Source organism: Mauremys mutica, chromosome 5, assembly GCF_020497125.1.
Source record: "Mauremys mutica isolate MM-2020 ecotype Southern chromosome 5, ASM2049712v1, whole genome shotgun sequence".
NCBI classification, from domain to species: Eukaryota; Metazoa; Chordata; order Testudines; family Geoemydidae; genus Mauremys; species Mauremys mutica.
Genome location: NC_059076.1, coordinates 25,848,922 through 25,864,206, shown reverse-complemented (window position 1 = coordinate 25,864,206; position 15,285 = coordinate 25,848,922). Strand labels below are relative to the sequence as shown.

At 41.7% G+C, this 15,285-nt stretch overlaps 1 protein-coding gene across 1 annotated transcript in view; it reads left to right on the top strand.

Moving 5' to 3' along the window:
• SNCA (synuclein alpha) overlaps nt 1–15,285 on the top strand; it is a 97,938-nt gene extending 82,653 nt beyond the window's left edge. Inside the window, exons 5-6 of the mRNA XM_045017473.1 lie at nt 11,793–11,882; nt 14,757–15,285. Of these exons, the coding sequence (XP_044873408.1) occupies nt 11,793–11,882; nt 14,757–14,789 (123 nt within the window). The 3' untranslated portion in view covers nt 14,790–15,285. The remainder of the gene's footprint in view (nt 1–11,792; nt 11,883–14,756) is intronic.

Sequence of the window (15,285 nt, the reverse complement as noted above, 5' to 3'; positions counted from 1 at the left end):
CTCTTATCTGAAGGATCAGCAGTTAGCATGAATGCAGAGGATGATCTTTAAAGTTGCAAGAAATGAAAGCAAGCAGAGTTTCATGTATTATTTCAAACTAGATGTACTAATGTCAATTGCAGCAGGAAATCTTTTGGACTTCAAATGATGGGTAAACTGATCCTGTTACTCTTGTCCCCCACTCCCAGCCCTGAATATCAGAGTAAACATGTAAAATACAAAAGTGCTCTGCAGCAGCAACAGTGAAAGCTTAAAAACTGAAGCTACTATATTGCTCTAGACAGCTTGTCAGTACTGATCACATGAACTGCAAATGTGATGTGTAGGAGAAAGAAGTGTGGTTATTAGCCTCAATTTTTTTAGTACTGCGTGTGTGAACTACATACTCTCTTCCACTCTACTTTTCAACTGCATGTTATACACTCTATAGATAGAAGCCCATGATAATTTCTTGTATTGCATGGTAATGGGGAAGGTTACTCTTGCTCAATTTCAGTTAAACTGTTGTAGATTAGCTTTAATTGAGGTTCATGCCATGAAATCAGAGGAAAAACAGGGTTTTTTCTTTTGTCTCTCAAATATTGGAGGCAATAAGCACACCTCCGAGACTAATACCTTTCCTTTCATCTGAAAATATTTGGCCTGTATCTGTCCTGTGTTTTAAATGATTGAACGGGTATGAATACTTAGTCTAATTTATATTTTTAAGCACATATCTCACTGCCTAACAAACAAATACTTTCTTTGTATCCCTTCACAATTCGAAACATTTGGGGACGTATTTTTCATTGTGGAGCAGCAGCTACAGTCACAGTTTCTATCCATGCCCCCTTTCTTCTGTATGGGGCTTGCAAGCACAATGACTATGTGCTCATTTTTACAGACCCACCTGTTACAGCCATGCATGAACAAATGGCTCTTTAAAAATAAACAGACAAAAGAGCTCTATAATAGATAATGATGGTTATCATTGAGATCGGGACAACCTGCCAGGCTATTTTAGTTAGTATGGGCTATACGAGGGGTCCCAGTAAATGAAATACAGAAATGCTCCCACCCCACCCCAAAGAGTTGAATTATCTTTCTTAAAGGCAGTAATTTAGGTACTTCAGCTAGATCAGAGGGAAACAGGACACTACACTATGCTAGTAGGAACCTAGTTTTCCCAGCCATTCAATGCCATACTCTGTATGGTGCAGGGTGCAAGGACTCTTGCCCTTTGAGCTACTTGATCAAGGCTAGGCACCATCACAATCTGGCATCCAGGAGAGTACAAGGATTGCATCCTCCTAGTGCATGGGGGGGGCGGTGCATATCTTATACCATACTTGTCAACATATCATCTGCAAGTAGGGTACATGCAGGCCTATGGCCCCTTGCTTTCCTCCATGTAGAGAAACACAGAAGACAGCACACATACGGTACTATCCTAAGGACACGGTACGTGTACGGCCTTTTATGCTCCTGGGAGCTGCGGAAGGAGGGGTGGAATGTCCTGAGGCAGCACCCGTTCTTCGTGGAGTTCTCCCTGCAGTATCATGACTTGAAAGGCCGTTTTGTATGCAATGTGTAGAATCTGGCCCTAATGGTCCCATTTGGGGATACGGTTGTGGCTAATAACAGACGGGAGAAGGATTGTTCTAGCTAATCTAATTATGAGCCATCATTTGTTCCTCTTAGACTCTGTAGAGGCAGATCTAAACGCTAATCTTAAATGGGCTTTTATAAACAGAAGGCTCTTGCTGGTGAAGGTCAAGCTGTAGCAATTCCCTTGGAAGACCCTGTCAGTGGCTACATTGATCTTCTCACCATGTTGATTATGCTGTTATCCCAGCTTGGGTACCCCTGGGTCTTGGCTCTCCTTTTGCTCCGACAGTTTGATATTGAAAGCCTGTGTTGATATCCTTGACTCTGCTGATCGCATCAGGTACCTAAAAGTGCAGGGGCAGGAAGAACTTTTTTTATACTGTTGCTGTCACTATTAGAATAAAGGGGAGCCTAGCAGGAGTAAATTACTATTGATGTGCTGCCTGTATTTTAACAAAGAGCTCCTGCAAATATTTCCCTGACTGTGTGATAAATCTTGTGTTACAGCTGGCTGGGAATTTTCCATTCAATTTTTTTATGGAAAATGCAGCTTCTGCAAAATCAAAATATTCCCTGAGAAAAGTTAGTTTTGTTGAAATTTTCCATTTTGGGTTGGGTTGACCCAAATTGAAACACTTTAGTTTGTTGAAATGTTTTGTTTCATTCTGGGTTAATTCAGTATTATTCTCTGTCTGCTTGAGTTGCCTAGGTTCCCTGATTCAAGTACATATCCCATGATGCACTATAGTCTCCCCTCTGGCTGAATTGACACAGTGCATCATAGGAGTCTCATTAACACAGTGCATCATGGGACATATAGTCCGCCTGGGGAGCACAATCCGTAAAGCAGAATGGCAGCATGAGGACACCCGGACTACAACTTCCATGAGGCACCATTGCATCTTGGGGGAACCCAGATTAACGCTGAACCAAGATGAAATTAAACATTTTGATTTAAGGAATGTTGGAACAAAATTATTTGAATTGGAATTTTTAGGAACTTTCCATTCTGTGAAATATTTGGTTATTATAACTCTTCATCCTGATTTGGGACAAAAATGAATCTGGAAATACTGGAATTTTCCATGTGATGGCTCATTATGTACCAGGGGCTATGTGTGCTCAAAAGAGCAGAGGTGAGGGAATCTAATCACTTATTCTGTCATTTAAATCTAGATACTTGTTCATAACCGAGGAATGAGGGAGCAGCACTTGCAAACAAACCTATAATACTGTAAACTTCTTGAGAATACTTTTACTTTGTCTCTGAAAACTAAATTGACTAACATGGATTTATAATGAAAACCATTTTTCTATCCTTGACTATTGCAGAGTGGTTGATACATCAGGCAGTAATAGTATTGAAAGTATCACAGTGTTTGCCTTGTTTAATTTGAAGTAGGGCATGGGCAGTGGGTTATCCTCGGTCAAAAGACGCATTTATATTTTCAAAATACCTGCCATTTGGCCTATTCCAAACTGGAGGGGGGAGCAACAGAAGAGGTGTAAAAAGACTCTCATACAGAGACCACATGGGCATAAATCCAGAATCAGTTCATTGTGCTCAGCAGAATTATGCCTCACTTTCTGCTATTGTAACTGAGATCAGAATCTAGCCTGGAAAAGACTATTCAATTATCAAAGCTACACCCTTCCAGTGCAGGGTGGAGGACATAGGAGATACTCATCAGATACTGTATTCAATCTGAAACAATATATGTAAGTAACAATAACATCTGTTTGTTGTGATTTACCTGTTGTCCCTCATTTTATATTTAGATTGTAAGCCCTTTAGGGGCAGGGACAGTCTTTTTTTTTTTTCTTCTGTATACATACAGTGCCTAGTACAATGGGACCCCCTCTCTGACAAGGGACTCCAGGCACGTTTACAATAAAATAATCTTCAAAACAAATGTCAGCATAAATGTCTTAGATATTTTTCATGGCTCATAAGCATTAAATATGTCAGTATAAAAATGACTTTGAGGTTGCCCTTTGCTCCCTCACTAAGAAATACATCCTGGCTAATAAACACTTCAGCATCAGAATACAACTATTACCTTGTAAACAAAAGCCAGCCCTAAGAATCATCTGAATATATGTGATCACAGCACTTTTTCATCATTCTTAATGGGAAGGAAAATGTGTCAGGATTGGAAGAGTTAGTAAATTGTAACTTTGAGGGAGCTGCTGTACTTACTGATATTACAAATTTAATTTATTTCTTTTATAAGCTGCTTTTGTCAATGAGTAGAAATGAGGTAACCTATTTCTGACTGAAATAACTTGCATTCAGTGCAGTTGCATTCTACTGAGACTCTGAATGTGTTTTATTAAGCTGACCAGCTACCTACATGGTGCTATAATAAACGTGACAGGACAAGCAGATTGCTCCTTCTATTTTCCATTGGGTAGCCAAGCCTAAATAAAATCTCTTTCTTTTCTCCAAGAAAACACTAGATTGACTTTACCAGTTTGACCAATACTTTCTGAAAAAGTTGGTCACTGGAAACTTCCACGTACAACGTTTGCCAGGTTTCTCCCCCCACAATGTTATGTAGGGGGAACCGGACATTTTGCCCATCCCCAGAAAGCAAGGTGGACTTTGTAGTGATAATGCCATTGAGGAATTTTGAGAAACCTTTACCTGGATTTTCTCAGCTGTAGTCAAATACAATTGTAACTATTAATGGATGTAGAATGTAGTTGGAATCCATGATATGTAAATACACTGTATTACATTGTTAAAGAGTGAAATTATGACTCCTTGCCCACTCACCTGCATGATTATGGAAGTGATAGCATTAAATGGAATGACCACCATTCTGCTGTGTGAGGGGGCCAGGAAGCGGAGAACCCCAAAAAGAACTATTATGCAGCTTCCTTTGCACTGCAGAACCATGCACAGTAGCAACCCCATACACAAAGATGTGTAACGGGGCACGTAGGCAGGCTGGTTGGAGCATGGCCTGTGAGTCTTTGAACTGAGCAGATCCACTAGCCACAGATTCCGCCAAGGCAGGAGGAAGGGGTGGCAATATCCCATCATGGCCACTACTACAATCTGGAAGCTTTAGCAGTAGCCATGGAATGTCAATGTGGGTACTTTACATTCTGCCTCATGCCTAGGTTAGGACTCTGTGCCTCCACCTCATGTTTTAGATCACAGAGACTTGAAGGAGGCAATGCCCGTTTCATCCAATGTCGTTAACATTGTAGCCTTGTAGAAAAGCCAAGGTTAGCATTTCTGGTTACTTAGAGCTGGTGCTACAGGGCAAGACTGAGTCCTTGTGCTCTGCCTTTAACAGCATGCTTATCACAGCTTTACTTTTCTGTAAAATACCCTCATTTTAAAAAAACATTTCTGTGCAAAAGAGCAAGCTTTTGTATTAAAAATAGATGGTCTTCAAGAACCCACGTATGTGAGCTTTTTAAGGCTTGTGATGCAAAGATTTCCCTAAGGTTTCAACTTTCTGTGTGTTTTCAAAATAGAAGAATGTTGATTTTTATTGGAAAATGTTCTGTGAGGAAGTTTCTAATAACAGAACTGAAATATCAGAAGCAATTCCCTTTGATAAATGAATGGGGATGTTAAATTATTAGCTTCATCATGCAGGTAGGTAGGGAAATGATTTTACGCTCCAAGGAAAGCTGGTGCATTTATTTACATTATTACACTAAATAAATAATGATCCTGGACACACCTCCATTATTGTAATGTTTTCAGGGACATTATTTCCTCTTCTTGTGTCTTAATTGCAGAGGGGAGAGATGGCTTGGGCAGCGATGCTGTCATTAAAAATAAGTGTGGGAACCTGTAGAGCAGTGTTTCAATGTAACCAATTAGAAATGTGACCTTGGGGAGCACCATTAGCGGTTTAACTAAACGCCAGTTCTGTTCAACTTGACCTCAAAATGGATACATGTGGCATTTTGAGATGGCGGTTACAAATGGACGACACTGATAAACCGTTCCCAGGCAGCCAGCTCTTTCATTTGTTTGGTATCGTGGCTATGTTTTTGCTTCTTTAAAAGAAAAAGAAAGAGTGTGAGGTTTAAACTAGAGAAACTTGGAGTCTTTAAATCATGATTTGAGGACTTCAGTAACCCAGCCAGAGGTTATGTGTCTATTAGAGAATTGGGTGGGCGAGGTTCTGTGGCCTGCAATGTGCAGACTAGATGGTCTCTTCTGGCCTTAAAGTCTATGACGGGGGTTGGCAACCTTTCAGAAGTGGTGTGCCGAGTCTTCATTTATTCACTCTGATTTAAGGTTTCACATGCCAGTAATACATTTTAACATTTTTAGAAGGTCTCTCTCTATAAGTCTATAGTATATAACTAAACTATTGTTGTATGTAAAGTAAATAAGGTTTTTAAAATGTTTAAGAAGCTTCATTTAAAATTAAATTAAAATGCAGAGCCCCCTGGACTGGTGGCCAGGACCCGGGCAGTGTGAGTGCCACTGAAAATAAGCTTGCGTGCCACCTTCGGCATGTGTGCCATAGGTTGCCTACCCCTGGTCTACGAGGCATTAATGTTGTTCCGAATGCCGCTTTGTGCTCTGTTTCACCAGCTCTGTTGGTTTCCTGGGCTTGGAGCTATAAAGGAATTTTCCTTCCTCTGAAAGAATTTCCCACTGGGCTGGCAGGAAATTTGGTCTCTCTTTAGGCATTCTGTCCATCATAATCCAGATGGGCATTTCAGGTCTGTGATAAAGATACTTAGCAGACAAGCTGCTCATGAGCTGTGAAACCCTTCTTAAAACTCTGTTGGCACACCATTCACTTCATCTTTATTAATGCAGTTGGCAATTTAAGTTGCTTTCTGTTGTCCTGTTACAGATAACTTTAGCCTGCGCGCCTTCTTTCTTGTGCAGCCTCAAGAACAATTTCAGGCACAATTTGACTTGGCAGATGGATTACTAGCTAAATCTGTTCTTTAATGATAGGGAAGGCAGAAATGAATTTTCTGATTCTGAATAAAAGAGTGCAGTAGTTGGAAAATATAGGCCCTAAATACTAAAGTGCGGGATGAGGCGTTAAATAACACCTTTTAAATTATTCATCACAAGAACTTTGATCTGCTTCAATCAGATTCAGTGTAGGCCACTTGCTGGGGAACAGTCAGTGGCAGCTCTGCCTTCAGGGTAGCTGTGGGCTGGGGCATTGCCATGCTCAGAAAAGCAACAATAATTAAAAGACCTTTAAAAAGGTTTAAAAGTTAGAGTCTACATTTTCAAAGTGATGAGTGATTTTGGGGGCCTCAATCTTTGGGTGTCCTGTCTGACACCTGTAAGGGGCCCAATTTTTCAGAACAATGCTTTGAAAATCAGGTGTCAGGTTGGGAACCCAAAATCGTTAGTCACTTTTGAAAATGCCAGGCTAAATAAAGATACCAATAATATGGCTTGTAAATGTCCGGTAACAGCTTCTAGGATTGTGGTGCAGTGGCTCTAACACACATGGTTGCACATATCAGTTGGAGTCCCTATACAGTGCAGTTGCAGAGAGCGACACAGACGAAGCACTAGAAAGCTTCTCTTCAGTTAAGGCAAGCACGGCTAGAGACCTGCGTGGAACATTGAAAAGTGTCCAGGATTGACCTAAATCTGTTGTGCTCCAGTAGGAGCAGTGGGGGCTGATCACAACGGTCCTGAAGGGGGCACACACCTTCAGACAGAATATTTTATATCCAGGATGAGCAATTTGTCTCTGGCATAATTTTTCTTCTTGGCATATTTGATGGAGATGACTGCTTAGTAACTGGAAGTAGAGAACAATGAACTGTGCAGGGAGACCCTCCCTCCCACCCACAGTCTGGGGAAGCTGGGATGAGGGTAGTGCCTTTCGTCACCTAGGCCATTTGGCGTTCAGGGGAGAAACAAGCCAGAGACTCCAGCTGGTAGGATCAGAAGCAACCAAAGCAGGGAACTTTGGACATTCAGAGAACTGTCAACATTTTGGAGCAGTCTTTCTCTGCCCTGTGCTGATTGACTATTTACAGGGGCGGCTCCAGGCCCCAGCACGCCAAGCGCGTGCTTGGGGCGGCAAGCCGCGGGGGGCGCTTTGCCGGCGCCGCGAGGGCGGCAGGCAGGCTGCCCTCGGCGGCTTGCCTGCGGAGGGTCCGCTGGTCCCGCGGCTTCGGTGGACCCTCCCGCAGGCAAACCGCCGGAGGCAGCCTGCCTGCCGTGCTTGGGGTGGCAAAATCTCTAGAGCCGCCCCTGACTGACTATTCCATCCCTCCCCCTCTTCCACCTTCACAGTCTCTGCACCTGAGCAGATATTACGTGACGCTGCTCTTACCCTTTTCTCCCCTGTCCTGCCCACCCCATTTCCCTTCAGTGTTCCTGCTCCCTTCACTTTTCTTTCCATTTAACTTATCCCCTCTTAGCTAAACCCCTCACCCAATATCTATCTATCTATCAACTGACATGCATTTGCTGCCATGACAGAGTTCACTCTCTGTGTTTTATCTCTTTCTCCATCCTGTGTCTGTCTTGTCTACTTTGGCTTTGGCTACACAGGAACTTTGTCGGCAAAACTTTTGTCGTTCAGGGGTGTTAAAAAAACCGCACACGCATACCCCAAATGACAACAGTTTTACTGACGAAAAGCGCTCTCCTGCGAACAAAGCTGCTGCCGCTCGTGGGGGGGGGGGAGATTTTTGTCGGCAGGAGAGCTTAGACAAAGCCTTAGAGTGTAAGGCCTTTGAAACAGGGACTGTCTGCTAATCTGTTTATAGATTGCCCCATTTTTGGTTGGTCCTTAGGCACTACGGTAGTAAACATGATTAATGATAATGAAAATAACAACTTACACACAGAGGGTATGAAAGTGGGGGCCTTTCTCGTGCTGTTCTTGCAACACAGGGGTTTCCATGCTGAGTGCAGGAGATCTGTTCCATTGAGCCGGTGATGTCAGAATACGGCGTAAAGAGGAAGAGAAATTAAAGTTAAGAGAACAAAGAAGACCCACAGAGTTTTGTTTTATGAATACTTGCGGCTAAAGTTTGTATGATAGTGAAATGGGTTATGAAGTCTATTGTAAAATGTGCGTCATTTTGAAGTGTTGCGTAGAGTTTTAGATATGTGACTCCCTTAAATCACAGAAGCATGTGCTGCTAAACCCCACGCAGCACCACAGCATTTTGACACTGTGTTCCTTTATTTCAAATAATTCTAGGAAGAAAATTAATTTATGAATTGAATAATAGATTATTTGAAACTACTGTGTTGCATTCTTAAGTGCACCAGAATGTTGCATTTTTCATGTTACACTTAAAAGAATTCCAAGGTAACATACCCCCATTGGGTTCACTACTGGTGTTTAGGTTACCATGCCCCAGTTAGACTCATCTTTGATGACAATGAAGTTTAAAGTCCTATGCCTAGTTTCAGTTCCCTTTATGCATCTGTTCCAAGCAGCTGTGACAAATGTGGATATGGCGGGGGCGGGGGGAATTCTCAGACTCCAGATCTCAGAGTGTTCATGCCACCCTCATGGTACCATCAAAAGTCATTGAGAAATGAATCATGATGATAGGATACCAGGGTATAATGCTACCCATTTTATACATTAGTTCCAGAGGCAGCATTTCAGGATCTGTTAGTCTCTAATCTGTATGAGCTTGGGAAGATGTGTTTTTTGGTTTTAAATATAATTGGTTTTCCACCTTTTATCTGTAGCATATATTGGCTTTAGCATGGCTGTCATATAAATCCTAGGCTATCAGTAATTGTCCTTTTAGATTGGTCCATGGGGTTTTATTTTTACATTAAACTCCATATTGCAAGTCTAGAAATTATTGAGTGAAAATATTTTGTCAATTTCCTTTAAAGTCTATGTAAACTGACTTTATATCTATTTCAGGTTTATCAACAAGTGTAAATCTGCATAACAGCATTGATTTAACAAGAACTATGTCATTTTTATACCAGCTAAGAGCTGGTTCTTGGTATCAAGAGTTGTGTATCTTTCAATTTAGGACCAACTTGCTCAGGCAAAACTCTTATCTGTCTTCATTTGGAGTTTTGCCTGAACAAGAACTAAGGGATTTGGCCCATACAGAATAGGCATTCCTGAGAATAGTCACTCTTTTTCAATTTATTGTAGATACTAAATATTTTCAATTATAGGGTTTGAATCCAACTTATTTGACATTGAGTTGCACCTTACTGTTAGTCCGTATGAGGAAAGATTAATAAGACTGGGACTTTTCAGCTTGGCAAAAATAAATAAGGAAGTGTTATTTACCACTTCTCATAACACAAGAACTAGGGGTCACCAAATGAAATTAATAGGCTATAGATTTAAAACAAACAAAAGGAAGTATTTCTTCAGACAACACACAGTCAACCTGTGGAACTCTTTTCCAGAGGATGTTGTGAAGGCCAAAACTAACAGGGTTCAAAAACAAACTTGATACATTCATGGTGGACAGGTCCATCAATGGGTATTAGCCAGGATGGGCAGGGATGGTGTCCCTAGCCTCTGTTTGCCAGAAACTGGGAATGGGCCATAGGGGATGGATCACTTGATGATTACCTGTTCTGTTCATTCCTTCTGAAGCACTTGGCATTGGCCACTGTCAGAAGACAGGATACTGGGCTAGATAGACCTTTGGTCTGACCCACTATGGCTGTTCTTATGTCCTACTAATTCTAATGGAATTACTCATGGAGTAAGATTCTATTTAATATGCATGAATATTAGAATCTGGCCCATAGTATCCTTAATTTTGTGCCATGCTCTAAAATTGAAAAAAACCCCACAATGCTGTGTATTTTGATATATGTCTTCCTTCTGACCAGATTGTTTGCACATACTGTGAACATGTTAGAACTGTTATTAAGTGATGCTCATGTAAATAGGACTGGTTCACCGTCTATAACATAATCTTTTTGGAATAACCATTTGCCTTATTTTTATCCTAAAACCTCCCCTACTCTAGTGACCCAATCCTGCAAATGTTTAAGCACATGAATAGTTTTACTCTCTCAAATAGTTACATGGAACTCAATGGGTCTACTCAATTGACTAAAGTTACTCATAGGCATAAATGTTTCCAGGATTGGGCCCTTCCAGTGTAATCCTCAAAACATAATTTATTTGCTGATTTTGAGCTAGACAAGTCCCCATGGTACTGGAAAGTTTCTCAGGGAAACTCCAGAAGTTGACACTGATATCATCCCCATGAGGTGAGCGGTTTCTGGACACATCCATGCGGGTGGAGGAGTATTGGGGAAGACGGGGGTGAAGTTGTAACCCTCCAGCAATACAGGGGAATTCAGCAGTATTCTTATGGTACCTGCTATCACAGGTGCTGACTTTTTTCTCTTTGCTGGTGGGTACTCCTCTCCACCCCCTCCCCCCAAAGCTAGCAGCAGGCAAGGCTTTGGGGGGAAGATGCCAAGTGGGGCTAGGGCATGGGCGGGGCCTCAGGGGAGGAGGCAGAGCCTCGTGGAGAAGACGTTCAGTGGGGGCAGGGCCTTGGGGCAGAGCGCAGGTGGACTGGGGAGTGGGGGCATGGTCCAGGCACCAGGGCCCACAAAGATTAATCTGGACCTGCAGGTGCCGAGCGCCCCCTATATTTTTTTCGATGGGTACTTGAGCCCCAAAGGACCCACAGAGTCAGGTGCCTACGCCTGCCATGGTCATATGTTTGGAAAGTCAGTGCCACCTTTGACTTGGCAACATGGCTCTTTAATAAGTTGCGCTGCCATTGGGTCCTGGACTGCTCCGTACTTACTATCAAGCCTGGGTAGAGGGTACAGAATTTGTAGACATGAATTACGACAAGGACAACATTAATTCCCATGGGGACTTTCTGAGGTCACTCCATGGGGCTGCCTGGAGATGATGCCACCTAGAGCTCCACCACCAACTGTCTATGTCCCCTAGCCAAAATAGCCCCACAAGCTGAACAGTATTCATAAAGGACAACTGCGTCTTAACATGGAAGGGTGATACTCCACTGGCTCCTCTTCCCCCGTCTCTGACTGTCTGGGATCCACTGTTCTGGGATTTCCACAGGTTTTGTTCTCCTGTTGTCAAGCCGCAGAGGGGACGATATGGCCCTTTGCCTTCACTAACCAACTACTCTGTCCTTAATGGGAAAAACAACACTGAAATAGACATATTTTTCAAGGTGAATTGTAAAGGAACCCGTGACAGCCTGTTGCTTTTCTCTCCTGTTTTAAACATTAGAATGAAGAAGGAATCTCGCAGGAAGGAATGATGGATAATACAGATATGCCAGTGGACCCAGATAATGAGGCATATGAAATGCCTCCTGAGGTAAATCTTCCTTTGCTGTGCTCTCTGAATGTATGTGGCTAATGGACATCTGAGCATTTAGCACGGGGACTTTATGCCGAAGTGATCCAGGTGCAGAAATGTAATGATGATGATACATACATGGATGCACAGAGGGGTGCTTCCCCTCTATGGGTGCCTAGTGGCTGAGAGGTTGCAAAGAGGAGGCAGATCCATGACTCCAACCCTCTTCACCCCAGGCTGTGGAGCTGGCCAGCCATGCAGAGGTATATGAAGCTGCAGTTTAGTAGCAGACATGCAGCCTCTGTGACTAGGATCTCAAGGAGTCAGAATGCATCCCTAAGGCAGCACACCCACCTGGGGCTCCACATCATCCATTGATTTGAGCCAAAATGGCACAATCAAGCCCAACAGAGGAGATTTGCATCAGATTCACACTTGGCTGTAGGACTCTGTGCATAAGTGCTCTGTTATGTAATTAATAAGTAATAAGTGAATCGGTACTATTTCTGTGTGATAGAGCCCGTCATTAGGATGACTGCCAACCCATTGTTTTGTATAGCCAGCTGCCTTCAGCGGGAAACTTTAATTCCAGGAAAATAATAATTCTTTAGGGCCAAATGTTGTCCTTAGAAGCATTCTAACCGCTCCTAATGAAATTAACGGGAATTGGTCATTCATTGGAAGGCAAAGGGTGGCTTTTAGTACTGTAGCGGCGGGGTACGGAAAGAGGGGAGGCCACCCAGTCTAACCAAACCCTTTTAATGCAGCCAGAACTCCTCCTTTCCCCCACAATAGTGCCTCCCTAACCCAGTGCATCATATGCAGCACCACCTCTTGCATTTCTGATTTCCCTCGCCCAGCTTCTCTCAAAACACCGTATTACATTAGTAAATATTTTCCTTGCAGTAATGATATTTGAGAGAGCAATTATACTTACACATGCATGCACGCACACACAAACACACACATTCCAGAATAATCCACAATAAATTCCCTTTTTTCTTGCATTTGGTAAGAGATGGGAGGAAATAAGACCTTTGTCAATGTATGAGTTCAAGAGAAAAAAAAATATGTTCACAGTATCTTCTTTCAACAGTTTCCTAATTTTGTGGATAACATTTTATAGACACAGCAAATCACTATTGCTCCCTTTGGCTCATGCAATCAAGAAAGTAAAATCTTTTGTCTCGTAGTTTCCTTCCACTAATGCTGAATTACTTTGGTCCTACTACATATAGTATTGCTACAATGCATGGGGTACCACCATGAGTAATCAGACTGGTTGTTTCACAGAATTGCCATGCATGGGCTTGATCATGAAAGGCCAGGAGTATCTAGGGCCTGATCCAGCAAAGTACTTAGATATATAATTAACTTTAAGCACCTGAGTAATTGGAATCAATGGGGCTACTCATATGCTTATAATTCAGCATATGCTTAAGTGATTTACTGAATCAGTGAGAGTGCCTGCAACTCCCACTGGATTGCACAGGGCAACAGGAATTTCAGGTACTCAGGACCTCGAAAAGTCATGCCCAATTACTATAATTGGACATATCTTGGTAAAGGAATAATAATTTAAGTCCACAAATGTAGTGATTGCCACGAAGACTCTGATCCAATTCCCACTGAAGTCAGTGGAAAGTCTCCCATTTAGCGCAGTACAAATTGGATCAGGTCCCCAATGAATACGAAAGATCTGGATGAAGTTAATTCACTATTGAGCGTGAAAATAACTTGAAGCATACAGCCTGCTTATCTGCCATGACATTTCAGACGTAGATTTTCACAGTAAACTCTTCTAAAGCAGCAGTAGGAGAACACTTCAATCTCTCTGGTCACTCAATAACAGACCTAAAAGTGGCAATTCTTCAACAAAAAGCTTCAAAAACAGACTCCAACATGAAGCTGCAGAACTGGAATTAATTTGCTAACTGGATACCATCAGATTAGGCCTGAATAAAGACTGGGAGTGGCTGGGTCATTACAAAACCTAAATTTAATTTCCCCAATACCAATTTCTCCCTACTGTTACTCACACCTTCTTGTCAACTGTCTGTAATGGGCCACTCTCTTACCACTTCAAACGTAATTTTTCTTCCCTTGCTATACTGCTGTTAATTGATTTATTTCATTAGACTGACCTTACATGAAAGGATGGGGGTTGCTTTACCAAGTGTATTTATACCTGCTCCTGTATTTTTCACTTCATGCATCTGATGAAGTGGGTTCTAGCCCACGAAAGCTTATGCCCAAATAAATTTGCTAGTCTCTGAGGTGCCACAAGGACTCCTCGTTGTTTCTTCTAAAGCAGTTTTCTGTCCTAGGTACTGATCTTTCCAATACAAACTCATGTACTTAATTTTTAAGCATACAAATTATCCCGTTGATTTCAGTGAGACTGTTAATGAATTTAAAGTAAAGCGCATGCCTAAATGCTTTCCTAGATCAAGGATTAAGACTGATGATATGTTGCCACTGAAATGAGCAGCAATGAAGCTTTTCCTTCAACACATTACAGCAATACATAAAGGTGGCTTAAGTGCATGTTATATACAGAAATGTGATTTTCTCTTTGCTCATTAGTTCTCTTGGGAATTCTCTAGATATCAAAAGCTGTAAGTAATCTTAGCCAGTGATATGGAAGGTGAACGGCAAGTTAACCTCAGGGGAAGTCTAATCAATCTGTAAACATCTTTTTCTTGTAAATTAAGTACCGGGTATTTGGAAAACAAGCTAAAGTAATGCCAACCAAATAAAGATAAATAGCCAGATTGTGTTCTAAATAAAATCAGTGGCCTTTTTTCCATTGACCCCAGTGAGAGTAGAATTGGGCCTAAAATGAGACTTTTTCTAAGTGTTACCAATTTTGATTTTTGCTCTCCTCAATAGGAAGAGTATCAAGATTATGAACCTGAAGCATGAAAATCTCTTCCCTCTTTCTATCTTCTGAACTCTACTAACAAAGACGTCCTGTCCTGTACAAGTGCTGAGTTCCAATGTGCCCAGGTGTAAACTTTTTTTTATAGTTTTTGCAGTGTATTTTGAAGTCTTCCATCAGCAATGATTGGAGTGTCTGGGTCTGCACCCTACTTTCATTCCAGTGATTCCCTCCCACTGAAATGAACAACTGGGTGGCAGGGCCATTGTCGTGCTGTGGATATTGTGGCTTCAGGTTTTAAAAGTATAAAAATAATAATTTTAAACCACCTAAGTGTCTATTGCTTATTTCTAAAGCTGTACATGTTTTATTGCTAGATTGTCAGTAATTTGGTATTGTTTCTGATACAAGGATTTTTGTTTGTTATTATTACTCTGTTTCGGGGTTAACTTATTGTGAGAACTGTTTATATATACATATATAAAGTAACTGAGCATGAACTATGCACCTATAAATATTAACTTAACATTTTTATTGTTT